The following is a 22,880-nucleotide window of genomic DNA, read 5'->3' as shown; positions in this document are numbered from 1 at the left end:
CTTGAGGCAATACAGTGTAGATCCCATCCAGAGGACAATCCGCACCGCCGCGCACAGAACAATGTATTACAGCCCCGCCCCTTCCTCTCACTCTCAGACGGTCTCTCGTCCCTCCCCCTTTGCGCTCTGGCTCCCCCCTCTCCCGGCATGCTCTGCGCAGGTAACGGCCGCTAGGCTGGCCGTTGAAGCAGCTGACCGGAGGCCCCGCCCCCCGCCTCGCGGTGCTGTCATGGCGGATCCCGCGCAGTGTCCGGTCACGCCGAGCCGCCATGAGAAGAGTCTGGGGCTCCTCACTAGCAAGTTCGTGTCCCTGCTACAGGAGGCCGAGGACGGCGTGCTGGATCTCAAGGCGGTAATACCGGGGAGAGCCGTGTGTAGTCTATGTGTGCCACCCTGGCCCTGTCACATGACCGTATATAAACGTATAGAGGGTTATTGGTGTGAGCGGTGCTCGTTCCCGTTACTAGTATCCGTCCAGAACATTTCCTCCACCGGGTCCGAACTAGCCACTGTCACCTCACGCCGCTACCGTACATATCCGTGTACAGGGGCACTACCGTATATGTCCGTGTAGAGGGGTATGAGACACTGCTCTATATATCCAACACTACCGTATATACCGCTGTAGAGGAGCACTACAATATATATCCGTGTATGTGGGCATTCCATATGTACCTGAACAGACTGTATACCTGTATATAGTATGTGAGAGCTACCATACATAGGGGGATAGATATATATACACAGAATGTCACTATATATATATATATATATATATATATATATATATATATATAAAATCTCCATGTATAGAGAAAATACTGTATATACCCAGACCTGACTGAGAAAAAAAAAATTATATATATATATCAGCTGTACCTATATACTTGGCCTAATCATATATACTTGCAAGCACTGACATATATACCTGTGTGTGAATATATATATATATATATATATATATATATATATATATATAGTTAAAATACTGTATATACCATGATTTGACTGTGAGAACTATCTATATATATATATATATATAGATATATAGATATATATATAATATACAGAATTTATATAGCGCCAACAGTTTGCTCAGTGCTTTACAATAGACAATACAGAACCTATACAGTTCAATACAAGAGGGTTAGGAGGGCCCTGCTCCTTGGAGCTTACAATCTAAGAGGGAGGGGCTAGTGGTACAAAAGGTAGTAACTGTGGAGGATGGAGTGGTAGGAGGAATAGAAGACTTCATTATTAGCTGAGGGCAGGATAGGCTTCCCTGAAGAGATAGGTATTCAGAGATCGCCTAAAAGTGAGCAGAGCAGACGATAGTCTGATAAATTGGGGTAGAGAGTCGCAGAGGATGGGGGAAGCTCTGGAGAAGTCCTGCAGACGAGCATGGGAGGAAGAGACAAGGGAGCTAGAGAGCAGGAGGTCGTGGGATGTGAGGAGCAGAGAGTCCGGTTTGGGTGATATTTGGAGACAAGTTTGGTGATGTAATTTGGGGCGGAGTTATAAATGGCTTTTTATATATATATATATATATATGGCCATCAGCATTACCTATATACTTGGTCCAAGCATATATAACTGTACATGACCATTACCCTATACCTGACCCTACTGTATATACGAATATAAGTGAACATTACTGTAATACCTGATCAAACAGTATATATCTGTATATGTGAGCTTGACCATATATATTTCTAAAGGTGCTGTTGATGTGAAATTTTCACCACGTCGGTAACAATCCACACATACAAAGAAACCAAAACAAATAAGTTCAGAAATGATGTTATGTGTAATAAAATGGAATGACATGGGGGGGGGGGGGATTATTGAACACATGAAGAAAGGGAGGCGCAAAAAGGCAAGGAAAGCCAAGACACCAGCTGAAATCTATCAGTAATTAGAAAGCAATCCTGCCCCTTGGCAGTGCAAATTAATATCAGCTGGTTCAGTCTCAACTGCTGGCCTATAAAAAGGTGTCTCATTACCAAGGTGGCACGCAAGAAACCTCTCATGGTGGGTAAAAGCAAAGAGCTCTATCAAGACCTTCAGAAACGTATTGTTGCAAAATATACTGATGGCATTGGTTACAGAAGGATTTCTACACTTCTGAATGTTCCAGTGAGCACTGTTGGGGCCATAATCCAGAAGTAAAACATCATTTCACCATAAACTGGCCACAAGCAGGTGCTCCTGGCAAGAATTCTGATAGAGGAGTGAAAATAATTATCAGAAGAGTTGTCCAAGAGCCAAGGACCACTTGTAGAGAGCTTCAGAAGGACCTGGAATTAGCAAAGAAAACAATAAGTAATGCTCTCAGCCGCTGTGGCCTGTATGCACGGTCACAGCACAAGGCTCCATTACTGAAGAAAAAGCATGTTGAAGCTCATTTAAAGTTTGCTGCACAACATTTAGACAAGTCTGAAATACTGAGAGAATATAGTCTGGTCAGATGAGACCAAAATTGAACTTATTGGACGCCATAATACACACCATGTTTGGAGGTCAAATGGCTCTTCACATCACCCCAAAATCACCATCCCAACAGTGAAGCATGGAGGTGAGAACATCATAGTGTGGGTCTGTTTTTCAGCATACAGTACGGGCAAACTGCATGTCACTGAAGGAAGGATGAATGGAAAAATGTATCAAGACATTCTTGATAAACATCTGCTGCCATCTACCAGGATCAGGAAGATGAAACGAGGGCAGGGGCGGACTGACAACTCATGGGGCCCCCGGGCAATAAGGGATCAAGGGGCCCCTGTGTCCTTGCCCAAACTCAAAAAAGCCTATGAAAAAGGTACCAGGGGCATCTCATGGGGCCCCCTACTGACCCCGGGCCCTCTGGCACTGCCCGAGTTTCCAAATGGTCAGTCCGCCCCTGAACGAGAGTGGACATTCCAGCAGGACAATGATCCCAAACACAAAGCCAATCACCTGGCTTGAATCCAATAGAAAATCTATGGAAATAACTAAAGATCAGAGTTCATGGAAGAGACCCACGGAAACTTCAAGATTTGAAGACTGATTTCATGGAAGAATGGACCAAAATCACATCTGAGCAATGCATGCGACTACTTTCTCCATACAGGAGGTGTTTTGAAGCTGTCAGTACCAACAAAGGATTTTGTACAAAGTATTAAATACATTTCAGTTAGCGTGTTCAATACTTTTTCCCTGTGTCATTCCATTTTGTTACACATAACTTAATTTCTGAACATATTTGTTTTGGTTTCTCTGTATGTGTGGATTGCATGGGTTGTTACTGATGTGGTGAAATTTTCATGCAAATAGCATCTTTAGAAATATATTTGACGTGTTCAATACTTATTTTACCTGCTGTATATACACAGGTTCTGAGACTGATTAATGTGCTCATTAAACTCAGTGCCCCATCTGCATTAAAGTGGTAGTAAAGGCGAAAAGGTTTTTCACCTTCATGCATTCTATGCATGTAGGTAAAAAAAGCTTCTCTGTGCAGCAGCTCCCCCAGCCCCCCCCCCCCCCAATACTCACCTAAGCCCCCTCTCAATCCAGCGATGTGCACTGGAGTCTCATCTATCCTGGGATTCTCTCTTCTCATTGGCTGAGACAAAAGCAGGAGCCGTTGGCTTCCGCTGCTATCTTTACAGCCAGTGAGCCAATGAGAAGAGAGAGGGCGGGACTGAGCCGCAGCTCTGTGTGTGAACAGACAAACGGAGCAGCGAGTGCTCCCATTGCAAGCTGCTTGCTGTGGGGGCACACAACAGGAGGGAGGGGCCAGGAGCGCCGAGGGGGACCCGAGAAGAGGAGAATCCGGGCTGCACTGTGTAAAACCACTGCACACAGCAGGTAAGTATAGACATGTTTGTTGTTTTTTCTTTAAAAAAAATAAGTCTTTGGAAGCACTTTAACTGAGCCTCAGAATGTAATTTAATGTGTTTGGTTTTAAAAGGATAGGGTGGCAACCCTACCATATATACCCATCACCTGCCACTGAGGACGCTACCGTATATACCCGTCACCTGCCACTGAGGACGCTACCGTATTTACCCGTCACCTGCTACTGAGGACGCTACCGTATTTACCCGTCACCTGCCACTGAGGACGCTAACGTGTATACCCGTCACCTGCCACTGAGGACGCTACCGTATATACCCGTCACCTGCCACTGAGGACGCTACCGTGTATACCCGTCACCTGCCACTCAGGACGCTACCGTATATACCCGTCACCTGCCACTGAGGACGCTACCGTATATACCCGTCACCTGCCACTGAGGACGCTGCCGTGTATACCCGTCACCTGCCACTGAGGAAGCTGCCGTGTATACCCGTCACCTGCCACTGAGGACGCTGCCGTGTATACCCGTCACCTGCCACTGAGGACGCTGCCGTGTATACCCGTCACCTGCCACTGAGGACGCTGCCGTGTATACCCGTCACCTGCCACTGAGGACGCTGCCGTGTATACCCGTCACCTGCCACTGAGGACGCTGCCGTGTATACCCGTCACCTGCCACTGAGGACGCTACCGTGTATACCCGTCACCTGCCACTGAGGACGCTACCGTGTATACCCGTCACCTGCCACTGAGGACGCTACCGTGTATACCCGTCACCTGCCACTGAGGACGCTACCGTGTCTACCCGTCACCTGACACTGAGGGCGCTACCGTGTCTACCCGTCACCTGACAATGAGGACGCTACCGTATATACCCGTCACCTGCCACTGAGGACGCTACCGTATATACCCGACACTGAGGACGCTACCGTATATACCCGACACTGAGGACGCTACCGTATATACCCGACACTGAGGACGCTACCGTATATACCCGTCACCTGCCACTGAGGACGCTACCGTATATACCCGTCACCTGCCACTGAGGACGCTACCGTATATACCCGTCACCTGCCACTGAGGACGCTACCGTATATACCCGTCACCTGCCACTGAGGACGCTACCGTATATACCCGTCACCTGCCACTGAGGACGCTACCGTGTATACCCGTCACCTGCCACTCAGGACGCTACCGTATATACCCGTCACCTGCCACTGAGGACGCTGCCGTATATACCCGTCACCTGCCACTGAGGACGCTGCCGTGTATACCCGTCACCTGCCACTGAGGACGCTGCCGTGTATACCCGTCACCTGCCACTGAGGACGCTGCCGTGTATACCCGTCACCTGCCACTGAGGACGCTGCCGTGTATACCCGTCACCTGCCACTGAGGACGCTGCCGTGTATACCCGTCACCTGCCACTGAGGACGCTGCCGTGTATACCCGTCACCTGCCACTGAGGACGCTGCCGTGTATACCCGTCACCTGCCACTGAGGACGCTGCCGTGTATACCCGTCACCTGCCACTGAGGACGCTACCGTGTATACCCGTCACCTGCCACTGAGGACGCTACCGTGTATACCCGTCACCTGCCACTGAGGACTCTACCGTATATACCCGACACCGAGGACGCTACCGTATATACCCGTCACCTGCCACTGAGGACTCTACCGTATATACCCGACACCGAGGACGCTACCGTGTATACCCGTCACCTGCCACTCAGGACGCTACCGTATATACCGTCACCTGACACTTAGGACGCTACCGTGTATACCCGTCACCTGACACTGAGGACGCTATTGTATAAACCTGACACTGAGAACGCTACTGTATATGTACCAATCACCTGATACTGAGAACACTACCATATATACCTGATACTGAGGCCGCTACCGTATATACCCGTCACCTGACACTGAGGCCGCTACCGTATATACCCGTCACCTGCCACTGAGGACGCTACCGTGTCTACCCGTCACCTGACACTGAGGGCGCTACTGTGTCTACCCGTCACCTGCCACTGAGGACGCTACCGTATATACCCGTCACCTGCCACTGAGGACGCTACCGTATATACCCGACACTGAGGACGCTACCGTATATACCCGACACTGAGGACGCTACCGTATATACCCGACACTGAGGACGCTACCGTATATACCCGTCACCTGCCACTGAGGACGCTACCGTATATATCCGTCACCTGCCACTGAGGACGCTACCGTATATACCCGTCACCTGCCACTGAGGACGCTACCGTATATACCCGTCACCTGCCACTGAGGACGCTACCGTATATACCCGTCACCTGCCACTGAGGACGCTACCGTGTATACCCGTCACCTGCCACTGAGGACTCTACCGTGTATACCCGTCACCTGCCACTGAGGACGCTACCGTGTATACCCGTCACCTGCCACTGAGGACGCTACCGTGTATACCCGTCACCTGCCACTGAGGACGCTACCGTGTATACCCGTCACCTGCCACTGAGGACGCTACCGTGTATACCCGTCACCTGCCACTGAGGACGCTACCGTGTATACCCGTCACCTGCCACTGAGGACGCTACCGTGTATACCCGTCACCTGCCACTGAGGACACTACCGTGTATACCCGTCACCTGCCACTGAGGACTCTACCGTATATACCCGACACCGAGGACGCTACCGTATATATACCCGTCACCTGCCACTGAGGACTCTACCGTATATACCCGACACCGAGGATGCTACCGTATATACCCGTCACCTGCCACTTAGGACGCTACCGTATATACCGTCACCTGACACTTAGGACGCTACCGTGTATACCCGTCACCTGACACTGAGGACGCTATTGTATAAACCTGACACTGAGAACGCTACTGTATATGTACCAATCACCTGATACTGAGAACACTACCATATATACCTGATACTGAGGCCGCTACCGTATATACCCGTCACCTGACACTGAGGCCGCTACCGTATATACCCGTCACCTGCCACTGAGGACGCTACCGTGTCTACCCGTCACCTGACACTGAGGGCGCTACTGTGTCTACCCGTCACCTGACAATGAGGACGCTACCGTATATACCCGTCACCTGCCACTGAGGACGCTACCGTATATACCCGACACTGAGGACGCTACCGTATATACCCGACACTGAGGACGCTACCGTATATACCCGACACTGAGGACGCTACCGTATATACCCGTCACCTGCCACTGAGGACGCTACCGTATATATCCGTCACCTGCCACTGAGGACGCTACCGTATATACCCGTCACCTGCCACTGAGGACGCTACCGTATATACCCGTCACCTGCCACTGAGGACGCTACCGTATATACCCGTCACCTGCCACTGAGGACGCTACCGTGTATACCCGTCACCTGCCACTGAGGACTCTACCGTGTATACCCGTCACCTGCCACTGAGGACGCTACCGTGTATACCCGTCACCTGCCACTGAGGACGCTACCGTGTATACCCGTCACCTGCCACTGAGGACGCTACCGTGTATACCCGTCACCTGCCACTGAGGACGCTACCGTGTATACCCGTCACCTGCCACTGAGGGCGCTACCGTGTATACCCGTCACCTGCCACTGAGGACACTACCGTGTATACCCGTCACCTGCCACTGAGGACTCTACCGTATATACCCGACACCGAGGACGCTACCGTATATACCCGTCACCTGCCACTGAGGACTCTACCGTATATACCCGACACCGAGGATGCTACCGTATATACCGTCACCTGCCACTTAGGACGCTACCGTATATACCGTCACCTGACACTTAGGACGCTACCGTGTATACCCGTCACCTGACACTGAGGACGCTATTGTATAAACCTGACACTGAGAACGCTACTGTATATGTACCAATCACCTGATACTGAGAACACTACCATATATACCTGATACTGAGTGCGCTACCGTATATACCCGTCACCTGACACTGAGGCCGCTACCGTATATACCCGTCACCTGCCACTGAGGACGCTACCGTGTCTACCCGTCACCTGACACTGAGGGCGCTACTGTGTCTACCCGTCACCTGACAATGAGGACGCTACCGTATATACCCGTCACCTGCCACTGAGGACGCTACCGTATATACCCGACACTGAGGACGCTACCGTATATACCCGACACTGAGGACGCTACCGTATATACCCGTCACCTGCCACTGAGGACGCTACCGTATATACCCGTCACCTGCCACTGAGGACGCTACCGTATATACCCGTCACCTGCCACTGAGGACGCTACCGTATATACCCGTCACCTGCCACTGAGGACGCTACCGTATATACCCGTCACCTGCCACTGAGGACGCTACCGTATATACCCGTCACCTGCCACTGAGGACTCTACCGTGTATACCCGTCACCTGCCACTGAGGACGCTACCGTGTATACCCGTCACCTGACACTGAGGACTCTACCGTGTATACCCGTCACCTGCCACTGAGGACGCTACCGTGTATACCCGTCACCTGCCACTGAGGACGCTACCGTATATACCCGTCACCTGCCACTGAGGACGCTACCGTATATACCCGTCACCTGACACTGAGGACGCTACCGTGTATACCCGTCACCTGCCACTGAGGACGCTACCGTGTATACCCGTCACCTGCCACTGAGGACGCTACCGTGTATACCCGTCACCTGCCACTGAGGACGCTGCCGTGTATACCCGTCACCTGCCACTGAGGACGCTGCCGTGTATACCCGTCACCTGCCACTGAGGACGCTGCCGTGTATACCCGTCACCTGCCACTGAGGACGCTGCCGTGTATACCCGTCACCTGCCACTGAGGACGCTGCCGTGTATACCCGTCACCTGCCACTGAGGACGCTGCCGTGTATACCCGTCACCTGCCACTGAGGACGCTGCCGTGTATACCCGTCACCTGCCACTGAGGACGCTGCCGTGTATACCCGTCACCTGCCACTGAGGACGCTACCGTGTATACCCGTCACCTGCCACTGAGGACGCTACCGTGTATACCCGTCACCTGCCACTGAGGACGCTACCGTGTATACCCGTCACCTGCCACTGAGGACTCTACCGTATATACCCGACACCGAGGACGCTACCGTATATACCCGTCACCTGCCACTGAGGACTCTACCGTATATACCCGACACCGAGGACGCTACCGTGTATACCCGTCACCTGCCACTCAGGACGCTACCGTATATACCGTCACCTGACACTCAGGACGCTACCGTGTATACCCGTCACCTGACACTGAGGACGCTATTGTATAAACCTGACACTGAGAACGCTACTGTATATGTACCAATCACCTGATACTGAGAACACTACCATATATACCTGATACTGAGGCCGCTACCGTATATACCCGTCACCTGACACTGAGGACGCTACCGTGTCTACCCGTCACCTGACACTGAGGGCGCTACTGTGTCTACCCGTCACCTGACAATGAGGACGCTACCGTATATACCCGTCACCTGCCACTGAGGACGCTACCGTATATACCCGACACTGAGGACGCTACCGTATATACCCGACACTGAGGACGCTACCGTATATACCCGACACTGAGGACGCTACCGTATATACCCGACACTGAGGACGCTACCGTATATACCCGTCACCTGCCACTGAGGACGCTACCGTATATATCCGTCACCTGCCACTGAGGACGCTACCGTATATACCCGTCACCTGCCACTGAGGACGCTACCGTATATACCCGTCACCTGCCACTGAGGACGCTACCGTGTATACCCGTCACCTGCCACTGAGGACGCTACCGTGTATACCCGTCACCTGCCACTGAGGACTCTACCGTGTATACCCGTCACCTGCCACTGAGGACGCTACCGTGTATACCCGTCACCTGCCACTGAGGACGCTACCGTGTATACCCGTCACCTGCCACTGAGGACGCTACCGTGTATACCCGTCACCTGCCACTGAGGACGCTACCGTGTATACCCGTCACCTGCCACTGAGGACGCTACCGTGTATACCCGTCACCTGCCACTGAGGACGCTACCGTGTATACCCGTCACCTGCCACTGAGGACGCTACCGTGTATACCCGTCACCTGCCACTGAGGACACTACCGTATATACCCGTCACCTGCCACTGAGGACGCTACCGTTTACATAGATATATAGCAGGTTAAGTTATCCATATTAACCCATACCACTCCATGATGGTCCTGTACACCTCGAAATAACTTTTTATAGACATCTCCTCTGGTTGAGGATAGACAATGGGTCTCCTGACTCTTCCTCTGTCCATGGTGTTCACATCCCAGCTCATCACAGATGTGTCATATTTTCGGTTGCTTTGTGTCCTTGTCTTGTGTGGTGATGGGATTTGGTTGTCATTGTTATGTTTTGTCTTGCAGGCTGCAGACACACTCGCAGTTAGACAGAAACGGCGAATTTATGACATCACCAATGTGCTGGAAGGCATCGGGCTGATAGAGAAGAAATCCAAGAACAGTATTCAGTGGAAGTAAGAATCCTGCACAGGGCAAGCCTCATGTCTGCAGTTGTCTGTGAATGGATGAGTCTGATTGGTGGGGGTTTTACAGGGTCATGTCTGATTGGTGGGGCTCATACAGGATTGTGTCTGGGTGGTGGCACTTGTATAGTGCACTGTCCTTCTTATCTGTAGGGTCAGTCCTGGGGATGAACTGTCCTTCCTATCTGTAGGGTCAGTCCTGGGGATGAACTGTCCTTCCTATCTGTAGGGTCAGTCCTGGGGATGAACTGTCCTTCCTATCTGTAGGGTCAGTCCTGGGGATGAACTGCCCTTCTTATCAGTGGGGTCAGTCCTGGGGATGAACTGCCCTTCTTACCAGTGGGGTCAGTCCTGGGGATGAACTGCCCTTCTTACCAGTGGGGTCAGTCCTGGGGATGAACTGCCCTTCTTACCAGTGGGGTCAGTCCTGGGGATGAACTGCCCTTCTTACCAGTAGGGTCAGTCCTGTGGATGAACTGCCCTTCTTACCAGTAGGGTCAGTCCTGGGGATGAACTGCCCTTCTTACCAGTAGGGTCAGTCCTGGGGATGAACTGCCCTTCTTACCAGTAGGGTCAGTCCTGGGGATGAACTGCCCTTCTTACCAGTAGGGTCAGTCCTGGGGATGAACTGCCCTTCTTAACAGTAGGGTCAGTCCTGGGGATGAACTGCCCTTCTTACCAGTAGGGTCAGTCCTGGGGATGAACTGCCCTTCTTACCAGTAGGGTCAGTCCTGGGGATGAACTGCCCTTCCTATCTGAAGGGTCAGTCCTCTGGACAAACTGTACGTTCCTATCTGTATGTCTATAAGTGAGTGTGTGTTTGTTTGTTTAATGACATTCTAGTAGAAGTAGTGGGTATTAATGTGACCCGTCCACCCCACAGGAAGGACAGATTGGGAACTGGGGCATTGTTCGTTATTGTCATTTGGTGTGTGAATTGCCCTCAAGCAGGGCATTATACTCATCACCACAGTTGGAAAGCATTCTGATCCTCCTAGTCCATGTAGAACTTTGTATGTATGTATACATTGAACTATGGAGAGTAATTGACATATCAGACTGGATGTCGCTCCACTTCCTTAAACTGAACCTCTCCAAAACCGAGTTTCTTGTCTTCCCTCCAGCCCGGACACCACCCCCCATTGACTTCTCCATCATGTCCAACAACGCCACCATCAAACCCGCCCCGCAGGCCAGAGTACTTGGTGTCATTTTGGACTCCAACCTATCCTTCCAGCCCCAAGTCCACTCTTTAACAAACTCATGCAGACTCCACCTCCGCAACATCGCCAAAATCCGCACGTTCCTAACTCCAGAAACCACTAAACAGCTCATCCACTCCCTCATCATATCGCGACTCGACTACTGCAACTCCCTCCTCACTGGCCTGCCTCGCCGCTGGCTATCCCCGCTTCAGTCCATCCTGAATACGGCTGCCAGACTCATTCACCTTTCCAACCGCTCCGTTTCCGCCACCCCCCTCTGCCAATCCCTCCACTGGCTTCCGATTGCGCAACGGATCAAATTCAAAATCCTAACGCTGACGTACAAAGCTGTCCACCATACTGCCCCGAACTACATCACTGACCTAATATCCAAGTACCGCCCAGCACGCACACTCCGCTCCTCACAAGACCTCCTTCTCTCTAGTTCCCTGGTCTCCTCCTCCCATGCCCGCCTCCAGGACTTCTCCAGGGTGTCACCCATCCTCTGGAACTCCCTGCCCCAACCCATCAGATTATCACCTACTCTCCTCTCCTTTAGGCGCACCCTGAAAACCCATCTCTTCAGGGAAGCCTACCCCGCCCCCTGCTAACTTGCCGACCTCCTCCACTCTTCCTACCACTCCATCCCCCACAGCTATCTCCTCCTGTGCCACCATCCCCTCCCTCCTAGATTGTAAGCTTGAAAGAGCAGGGCCCTCGATCCCCTCATGTTTTGCATTGTATTGGTATTGTTCTGTCACATGTTCTGTCCCCCTTTGTAATGTACAGCGCTGAGCGAACTATTGGCGCTTTATAAATACTGAATAATAATAATAATAATAATAATAATTGGTTCTATTTCTGTGCAGGGGTGTCGGTCCTGGGTGTAACACACGGGAGATTGCCGACAAGCTCATTGATCTTAAGGCTGAACTAGCAGATCTGGAGCAACGGGAGCAGGAACTTGACCAGCAACGTGTCTGGGTGCAACAAAGCATCAAGAATGTGACGGATGACGTGCAGAACACGGGATATCCTTTACCCAACTAATCTACCCCCTTCCCCCATACACATTATCTACCATTCCCTATACACTAATCTATCCCTTCTCTTCCACACTGATCTTCCCCTTCCTTGATGCACATCATCTACCCACTTCCCATACACTGATCTACTCCCTTCCCCCATACACATTACCTCGTCCCATACACTAATCTACCCCTCCTCTTTCACAATAATACCCCCCCATGCACATTATCTTACCTCTCAACACTTCCCCTGTAGGGGGCTATTCTAGTTTTCTGTTCTTTTTACACATAAGACATGCTGCATGTCAGGCTGTGTTTGGGCTATCTACTCATTGAACCCTCATCATTATAGCTGATGTCCATGGGAGTGGAGATGGTTTACAGTGTTCTTCCTTAACGGGGTTCACATTAGCATACCTGACGCACGAAGATATCTGTCGCTGTTTTCGAGGTTAGTCTTGTTACTGATGGTGTGAGCTGGGAAAGGATTTGACAAGGCCTGGTCACCCTTCAGTGTATGCAGCTAATTCACCAACTGATTGCATTGTTCTTATACTGGGTCACCATCATGCTGGACTTAGTGGTGGTGTTACCACCTATTGCCCATGTCCTTGTAATACTAGACTCAGTGGTCCTGTTCCCATCTATTTCCCATGTCCTTACAATACTAGACTCAGTGGTCCTGTTCCCACCTGTTGCCCATGTCCCTTTAAAGCTAGAATCAGTGGTCCTGTTCACACCTATTTCCCATGTTCTTATAATACTAGACTCATTGGTGGTGTTCCCACCCAATAGTCATTTCCTCTTAATACTAGACTTAGTGGTGGTGTTCCCACCTCTTGCCCATGTCCCCATAATGCTAGATTCAATCGTGGTGTTCCCACCTATTAGCAATTTCCTTATAATGCTAGGCTTGGTCTTGGTGTTCTCACCTGTTACCCATACGCTGCTCATCTTAACAGTACGCGGGTTGTGTTTTTTTTTTGTTGGGGAGTCTATTGTGACGGTTGTGGTTTTACAGGTGATACATTGCTCGCCATCAGAGCTCCGTCGGGCACATGTTTAGAGGTTCCGGTGCCAGAGGTAAGTGTCCATTATTCTGATTTGCAGCTTCTGCATGTCTGACTACATAGATTTGAATTCTGTCACCTCCTGCTCCACATTTAGGCAATCAACGGGCAAAAGAAGTTTCAGATTCACCTGAAGAGTTCCACGGGTCCCATAGAGGTTCTTTTAGTTAATAAAGACACTTCAAACTCTCCTCCAGTTGTTGTCCCTGTCCCACCTCCAGAAGATATTGTCCAATCAAATCCTGCAATCACAAACACCCCTCATCAAGCTGCCCTCACCCATGAAACAGAACCGAAGCCCCCCCCACCAGCTACACCTCAGAGCCCTGTTTCTGGTGAGTTACTATATTGTAAGATTTCTTTTTACCCCTAGGGAGTATGGATAGTATAAAATCTACTGCATACCCCAGAAAGTATGAATAGTGTGATATCTGCTCTATACCCCAGGAAATTTAACGGCTTCCCGCACAACCTATTGTAATATGGCTGCCGGGTGGAATCTCTCCTATCCTCACAGGATCGCTCCTCACGGTCCATGCTTCAGCACAAGCTGTTGGCCGCTGTGCCCACCTGACACAGTGAATGACAGATCCGTGTACCGGGCTACTACTGGTACCATGTGATTGCTGTGACCAATCACAGCAGATCACATGACAATTGTACACAATGGATGGCTTCCATTCATTGTGTACTATTGTGTTGATCTTTGTGATTGGTCACAGTGATCATATGGTACAGACATGGCCAATCACAGCCCATCACCACCCTGTGGCTAATCAAAATAGTACGCACTGAATGAATTGACTTCATTCAGAAAAAAATATTGCTTATAACAGTGATTATCACAGTGTGTAAAAAAAATTCCTGATCACCTCCCCAGAGTAGTACCCATGTTACTATAGCAACATTCTATTGCTCTGGCCACAGTATTTAAAAAGAAAAAAATCGTTAAAAAAAAATTGTAATGAAAAAAATGATTACATTTTTTTTTTTTTTTCATACTGTCGCCAGTTAGTGTCCCTGATCACCACTACACCAGTTATATGATGATGTTGTACTGCACTGGTGACTGTGTATAAAAAAAGAAAAAAAAAACAATTTTTGTAAAAATGTCTTCATTTTTTCAAAAATTACAGCTTCAAAAAACTTGCCATGCCGCTTACTGAATACCTTGGACTGTCTATTTTCCAAAAAATGATATGATATCTATTTTCTACCCTTAGGGAGATGGATAGTGAGATATCTACTGTATACCCCCAGGGAGCATAAACCAAATGATAGCTTTGCTGTACCTACCAGGAAATATAAATACTACGATAGCTTTACTATACCCCCAGGGCATATGAATAGTGTGGATATTGTGTTATCTGCTCTCTAGTTTTATCTCAGTGATTGTGAAGATAATAATGACCATTCCCCTCGCGGAGTATAGATACCCTAATGTCCACTTTCTACTTACCTGATTAGTATGTCAAGTGATGGCTACTTCCACCAGGGGCATATGGGTGCTATGATGGAACGGTGATTTTTAGTTTGTTGTATTTGTTGTTCAGAAACGCAGGAATGCCTTCCGTCCAGCCCAGCAGTGGAAGATTCTGGTTCCACCCATCTACCCAGTGTCGATACCAGTTGCCCCCTCCAGTCTTCAGCCTCATTAGACAGCAGTGTTGATTTGCTAAATCCATCTACCTCATTCCAGCCAATCAAGTCTGACCCATCAGACGGTAAGTAAAATGCTTCTTTAGGTTTTGTTATCACCAAATTGTTCTTGGTTGTAGGGGAAGATCAACAGTTTCTCTTTTATAGTACCTTAAAAGAAATCTTTATTGGATTCTAGAGAGGTTTAGTTCATTAGATCCTAAGTGTCCAGCCATACTATCTATAACGTTTGTGGTGGATTACAGAAGTTTAATATTTCTAATATTTCTTTTTGTTGTAGTATTGGAGTTACCCACCGATCTCTCCGAATTGTTTGACCCTACAAAAGGTAAATGGTGCTACTTTTATTATTCTTCAGTCATTTCCGAGGTTTCCAGGGACTTCATGCAATGTGTCTATCCAGTGTGAAGGGCTGAATCTCTAACTGGGGCAAAGTGCTGAGTATCGGGGTAAAGGCCTATCTATCTGGGGAGACGAGCTGAATATTTTTCTGGGGGAGGGAGGGGCCAAGTATCTGGGCTGAAGAGCTGAGTATCCCACATAGCCAGTATACTGTATGTTCAGTCTGTTGAAGTGGACTTAAAGGAAAATGATAAAGAACTAAAGATGAACTCAGACTGAGTCTCCATACTGCCTGACACAATTACAGGTTTACAGCTGTATAGATTATGATGAGGACTGGGACTCGACATAAAATGAGGAAACCGGCTGAAGAATCAGAATGTGATGAATACTTCCTGAAATTATGAGTGGAAGTCTCTCAGGATCATAAAAATAAATATAGAAAAGCATTTGTATATTTAGGGAAGAAACATATATGCACAGCAGAAATGAAAAGACCTCTTTAGTGTCTTTTCAATAAAAATAACGGATTTAAATATTGCTAAGTTCAGTGGATGTACATATTCCAGTTTAATGTGCAGCAGACTTCATGGATGTACATCCTACTGTCTGACATACAGCGGACTCCATGGACGTACATCTTCCCTTCTGACATACAGGACACATCCTCTGTTCTGATGTAGAGCAGACTCCATGAATGTACATCTTCCAGTATGACATACAGCTGAATTTGGATGTATGATCTCTCTTCTGACGTACAGTAGACTCCATGGATGGGCATCTCCTATTCCAACGTAGATCAAACTCAATGGATGTACATCTTCCGATTTAATTTACAACAGACCCCAAGGATGTAATAGATCTTTCATTCTGACGTACAGCAGACTCCATGGATGTACATCTCTGGTCTGATTTACAGTGGATTCCATGGATGTATAACTTTCGTTCTGATGTACAGTGGACTCTATGGATGGGCATCTTCCATTCTGACATACAGCAAATGTCATGGATGTATGTCCTCCGGTCTGATGTACAGCAGACCACATGGATGAACATCTTCTCTTCTGACGTACAGCAGACTACATGGATGTACTGTACATCCCCTGATCTGATGTACAGTGGACTCCATGGATGGGCATCTTCCATTCTGACATACAGCAAATGTCATGGATGTATGTCCTCCGGTCTGATGTACAGCAGACTCCATGGATTGTACATCTCTGGTCTGATTTACACTGGATTCCATGGATGTACAACTTTCGTTCTGATGTACAGTGGACTCCATGGATGGGCATCTTCCATTCTGACATACAGCAAACTCCATGGATGTATATCCTCCGGTCTGATGTACAGCAGACCACATGGATGAACATCTTTTCTGACGTACAGCAGACTACATGGATGTACTGTACATCCCCTGGTCTCATGTACAGTGGACTGTATGGATGGGCATCTTGCATTCTGACATACAGCAAACTCCATGGATGTATATCCTCCGGTCTGATGTACAGCAGACCACATGGATGAACATCTTCTCTTCTCACATACAGCAGGCTACATGAATGTACTGTACATCCCCTGGTCTGATGTACAGTGGACTCCATGGATGGACATCTTCTGGTCTGACCTATATGTAAGATGTATAAAAATCTTTCTGCACTTAGTATGACTATGTGACCGCTGCACTCAAAATGATCTGAATACTAGATAAATAACAGTTGGTGAGTGATTATAAGTGCGCTTCCACATACTCTCAAACTATAATAATAACATATATCCACAATCTATGGTGTATAAAATGTACCACAGCATGCACAACAATATAAATATGAAAAAGTCCAAGCAACAAAGTGCTAAGTGAAATAACAGGTAATAGTCCTTCAAAACAAAATACAGTCAGTAAGTGATCTCCTTTAGTGCCCTTCACCATGCACCTCACAACCTCTTACTGGGTTACACTGATCTCTCTAATTATAAAGAGATCAATAAAGCTGCTAAGTAGATCCACAAAGGAGCTCCTCTCTGCCAGCGGTCCCAGTGCCCAGGCATCAGGTCTGAATCTGATATAAACCACTAGCACAGCAGCATAATATGCAAAAAGCCCTTGCAAAACAACAGAGAAGAACAGAAGCTGAACTAGTGTAAGACCACCACAATAATGTTTTACATATGTCAGATACTTACAAAATGATCATGAACACAAGCAGAGAAAGCCTTTCAAAGTGATTGTAAAGCTTTGAATTGTTTTGTTAATTAAAATAATAACCAGGTTATACTTACCAGCTCTGTGCAATGGTTTTGCACAGAGCAGCTTTGATCCTCCTCTTCAGGGGGTCCCCCACTGGCGCTCCTGGCTTGTTCCCCCATAGGAAGCTGCTTCCTATGGGGGCACTCATTTGTGCTTGATCCGGAGCAGTTTGCGTCTATTCAGACACGGTTAAAAAAAAACAACTTTTACAACCACTTTTAATCTTTTTTATTAATAATTTTTTATTAAGTGTTTGCGTTTAACTACTTTCATTCTTTGCAGTGTCTCCACAGCAAACGTGACAGGACTGCTTGAATGATGTGTAATGTAAGGCCATGTACACATTAATGTGTTTCTTTTTTGTCCCAGAATGCACAGCTTCGGACCTGCTGGAAGAGCTGATGTCATCTGAAGGTGAGTGTCTGAGCTGTGCTGTGATTGGCTGGCTGTTCTGTAAAATTACTGGTGGTCTTCTTACCCTCCTGGTCCTTCCTCTCCAGTGTTCGCTCCTCTGCTCAGACTCTCCCCACCCCCTGGAGACCACGACTATGTCTACAACTTGGATGAAAGTGAAGGAGTCTGCGACTTATTTGACGTTCCCATCAATCTTTGACATCTGAACTTGGCCCTGTGCCATATTGTGAATAGAGACACTATTTGGTTCCATAATGAAGAGTTGTCTATTTTTGGATTTGATAGTTATTTGTGCAATGCAGAATGGTGTAGAGACTTTGCATTACGGCGATCCCGGAAGACACACCTCCACGTTGCCCTTTGTGCCAGGAGAATGGCCATTCTTGCAGGAATATGTGGATATAAAGTTATTTTTCTACCAAACTGTCCTTTCTGTGCTTTGTTGTATTTTTTTAAGTTTTTTTGTTTTTTACTAAATAAATACATTTTGGCCAGTAGCACTTTATGGACCTAAAAGCTGTTCTGATTCTTGCTATTTGGTGATGTACTTACCTGACATAAGAACTGTCTGTATTACTCACTACCTACCAGTTGGCTTGCAGTTGCCATAGTTCACAGACATATACACAGTTCTTATGTGAACTCTGGCCTCACATTATGTGCTGCTGTATTGTATGCTGAATCCATCTGCATTGGTAGTTTTTCATTGTCCCCCCCCCCCCCTGTAAAGTCTCACAAATACCCATTGATCCTGCCAGTTAAGTTCACCCAAGGTAGATTCCTGTGATGGGTTGGCAACTATGCTAGACTGCTCCTGAATTCAGAGCAGCATGGTGGTGCCAGGTGAGTGGTGCCTGCTTGCACTACAGTGGGAGAGGAAGATCTTGGAGGCGGCGTGGCTATTGGCATATACAATCCTGTAGCTTGTCAGTCATCACCTGGCCACACCCAGTCCTGTCCTCTCCTCTCTGGATAGAGTGCACTGTCTCTGTTGCTGAAACCCTCCCACTGTGAGCTGCACTGTCTGGAAGAGGGAACATATGAGACAAGTGATGTATGATTGGGCTCAGTCAGGGGAGATAAAGGAAGATATTAGTCTACTTTATAAGGTTGTTTGATCCAGACAGTTCTTAATTCAGACTGTGGGGTAGATTTACTAAAACTGATGCACTTAGAATCAGGTGCAATTGTGCATGGTAGCCAATCAGCTTCTAATTTCAGCTTGTCCAATTAAGCTTTGGTAAAAAAAAAAACCTGGAAGCTGATTGGTTTCTATGCAGAGCTGCATCAGATTTTGCTTTCCAGTTTTAATAAATCAACTCCTATGGATCATTTATGAGGGGCCCAGTCTGAAAATGTGAGTAGTGTGGTGTTCAGAACTTCCAAGTAGCCAGGAGGTGACATCTCACCAGTCCAACTACCTAGGGAGCATCATTTTGCTCATCCAACTAGCGAGAGAGTGACATCTCACCGGCCCAAATAGACAGCAACAACACATTGGTCCAACTAGATAAGAGAGCAGTACTTCATTGGCCCAAATAGCCAAGGAACATCTCACTGGTCCAAATAGCCAGACAGTGGCACTTCACTAGTCCAACTAACCAAAAAGCCACATTTCACTGGATCAGCTAGCTAGGGAGGGACTTCTTATTGGTCCAAGTAGCCAGGGAGCTACATCTCAAAGGTCTAACTTACCACACTTTCCTGGGGCTGCTCAGTACTGAACACAAGGGTCTGTGCACTTTCCAGAGTTACCATCAGGTGCTGCCTAGTAATAGACATAAGGGCCTCTACAGGCTGCTATCAGGGGACACTCAATACTAGACATCCCTACCCCTCCCTCTCTATCCTCTTCTTTTGAGATTCATTGTATTTGGCTGTTTTCTCCCATTTCTCTGGGGATTGCAGTGATCTATCGTCCTAATGGACCGGTGTCGCGCTTTCTTGATAACTTCTGTGCCCGCCTACCCTACTTTCTCGCCTCTGAAATAATTACCATCATTCTTGGTGATTTTAACATCCCTATTAATGTTAACAACCCAACTACTTCCCAACAATGGACACAGTCCTCCACTCACTCGGATTACCCTAGACCTTGTTTTCTCCCATCTTTGCACTCCCTACAACCTCACCAAACCCCCCTTTACTCTCTATGATCACAATCTCCTCACCTTCAAAGTGCCCTCGTCTTTAAACACCTATCCCTCCAAGCAGCAATCACCCGCAGAAACCTTCACAACTTTAACCCTTCTCTTTTCTGCTCTGCAACCAACCGACTCTGACATCTCTCCCCTGTCCTGCCATGACCTGGCCACTTCTGTCTACAACAGTTCGCCTTCTTCCACACTGGACTCACTTGCTTTCCTAACTACATGAAGTTTCAGGCCCCGACCATTACAACCTTGGCAGACTGACGACACCTGAAATCTTAAGAGACATAGCCATGCACTGGAGTGGTTGTGGCATAAAGCCAAACCCAGCAAGCATTCACCCAATGCTTTCTTCACCCCATCTGCTTTCTTGTATAACGAGTGCAGCGCTAAGATCTAAATGAAAGGCTAATTCACTAAATTATAATAAATAGAAAAGTTCATAGAATTTAAAAAGTTCATATAATGATAATGGTGATACAGGAGCCCAGCTGCAGCGATAATTAAATGCTTGTGCTTTGAAGGTATAGTAAGAATGCACACTCACCAGATGCACATTGAATATGCGCATATAAATATATCCAACACGGGCCACCTTAGGAAACAGGATATGCCAGGCATGTGGCTAACCTCCTTCAGGGTATTATACAGCACAGCAGAAGCTCTTGGGTTGGGTAGGTGGTCAGCTCATCCAGAGGTCCCCTTTAAGGATGGATGGGTCTGCAGCCTGTATTACAGGGACTTCCTCCTCTGGGTACTTGAATGGGCCAGGTTCACAAGTAGGCTCTGTGAATCAGTAGCTCCATAAAGGAGCCAAACAAAAGGTGCCCATAGTGTAGTATTTAAAAAAGTAATAATTTATAACATGGAATTTGTGAGTAAAATCAGGTAAAACTTGACAGTATTGCAGAGTTAAGCAGCACTGACCAAAATTAAAGATGGCCTCCGGACCTACACGAGGCTCCGGCAGCATTACGTCACGGCGTATTGGTTCCTCCTAAAGCTTTTCATGCCACGCACGTCCTCAGAGGGGAGACCAATCTGAGGATGTGACATCTCCAAGAGACGCCCGTTTTTAATCACCGAAACCACTAAGCAACTTATTCATTCCATTATTATTTCTCGCCTTGACTATTGTAACTCCCTCCTCATTGGCCTAACTAATCGCAGGCTGTTCCCTCTTCAGTCTATCATGAATGCTGCTGCCAGACTCATCCACCTTACCAATCGTTCTGTATCTGCCACCCCTCTCTGCCAATCCCTCCACTGGCTTCCCATTCAGTGTCCTCCACCCCTCTCTGCCAATCCCTCCACTGGCTTCCCATTCAGTGTCCTCCACCCCTCTCTGCCAATCCCTCCACTGGCTTCCCATTCAGTGTCCTCCACCCCTCTCTGCCAATCCCTCCACTGGCTTCCCATTCAGTGTCCTCCACCCCTCTCTGCCAATCCCTCCACTGGCCTCCACTCAGTGTCCTCCATCCCTCTCTGCCAATCCCTCCACTGGCTTCCCATTGCCCAACGGATAAAATTCAAAACATTAACAATCACATATAAAGCCATTTATAACTCTGCCCCAAATTACATCACCAATCTTGTCTCCAAATATCACCCAAACCATCCTCTCCGCTCCTCTAATGACCTCCTACTCTCTAGCTCCCTTGTCTCCTCCTCCCATGCTCCTCTCCTAGACTTCTCCAGAGCTTCCCCCATCCTCTGGAACACTACCCCAATCTATCCGACTATTGTCTTCTCTGCTAATAACCAAATCTATTTCTCCCATCAGTTCGTCCCCCACAGTTATTACCTTTTGTACTACTAGCCCCTCCCTCTTAAATTGTAAGCTCCAAGGAGCAGGGCCCTCCTAACCCTCTTGTATTGAACTGTATTGTCTCCCTTTATATTATAAAGAGCTGAGCAAACTGATTAATAATAATTAATCCTGTATAATAATAATAATTAAGAGCCCTTGCACTTTCCAGAGGCTGCCATCAGAGGGATCTCAGTACTAAATATATGGGCCTATAGAGGCTGCCATCAGGGGGCACTCAGTACTAAACATAAGGGGCCTAATTTACTTTCCGGGGGCATGCCACCAGGGGTGTTCAGTACTAGACATAAAGGCCTGCACACTTTTGAGGGGCTGCAGTCAGGGGGTGCTCATTACTGGATATAAGGGGCCTATTTACTTTCTGGGCATGCCACCAGGGGTGTTCAGTACTAGACATAAAGGCCTGCACAGTTTTGAGGGGCTGCAGTCGGGGTGCTCAGTACTAGGCATAAGGGCCTGTGAACTTTCTAGAGACTGCCATCAGGGGGCGCTCAGTATTAGACATAAGGGCTTGTACACTTTGCAGGGATAGCCATCAGGGGGCTTTCAGTACTAGGCATAAGAGTCTATAGA

At 48.0% G+C, this 22,880-nt stretch overlaps 1 protein-coding gene across 1 annotated transcript; it reads left to right on the top strand.

Moving 5' to 3' along the window:
* The first annotated feature begins 134 nt into the window (after nt 1-134).
* Nucleotides 135-18,826, top strand: E2F4 (E2F transcription factor 4). The gene is made up of 10 exons (XM_089678866.1): nt 135-352; nt 10,245-10,354; nt 12,438-12,601; nt 13,006-13,047; nt 13,618-13,679; nt 13,764-14,001; nt 15,220-15,390; nt 15,606-15,653; nt 18,285-18,329; nt 18,416-18,826. Exons 1-10 carry the CDS (start codon nt 230-232, stop codon nt 18,526-18,528), a joined length of 1,116 nt encoding a protein of 371 aa, XP_089534992.1. The 5' UTR covers nt 135-229; the 3' UTR covers nt 18,529-18,826.
* Nucleotides 18,827-22,880: the final 4,054 nt, after the last annotated feature.

The sequence above is a fragment of the Staurois parvus genome, unplaced genomic scaffold (assembly GCF_062004578.1).
Source record: "Staurois parvus isolate SC_StPar_1 unplaced genomic scaffold, SC_StPar_1.0 ptg000211l, whole genome shotgun sequence".
NCBI classification, from domain to species: Eukaryota; Metazoa; Chordata; class Amphibia; order Anura; family Ranidae; genus Staurois; species Staurois parvus.
Note: the sequence above shows the minus strand (reverse complement) of the source record. Positions and strands in the feature narration are given on the sequence as shown.

Coding starts and splice junctions, on each gene's coding strand:
- E2F4 (XM_089678866.1), top strand. CDS start 230: ATGGCGGATCCCGCGCAGTGTCCGGTCACGCCGAGCCGCCATGAGAAG. Junction 353..10,244: donor GCGTGCTGGATCTCAAGGCG/GTAATACCGGGG, acceptor TTTGTCTTGCAG/GCTGCAGACACACTCGCAGT. Junction 15,391..15,605: donor CAAGTCTGACCCATCAGACG/GTAAGTAAAATG, acceptor TTTTTGTTGTAG/TATTGGAGTTACCCACCGAT.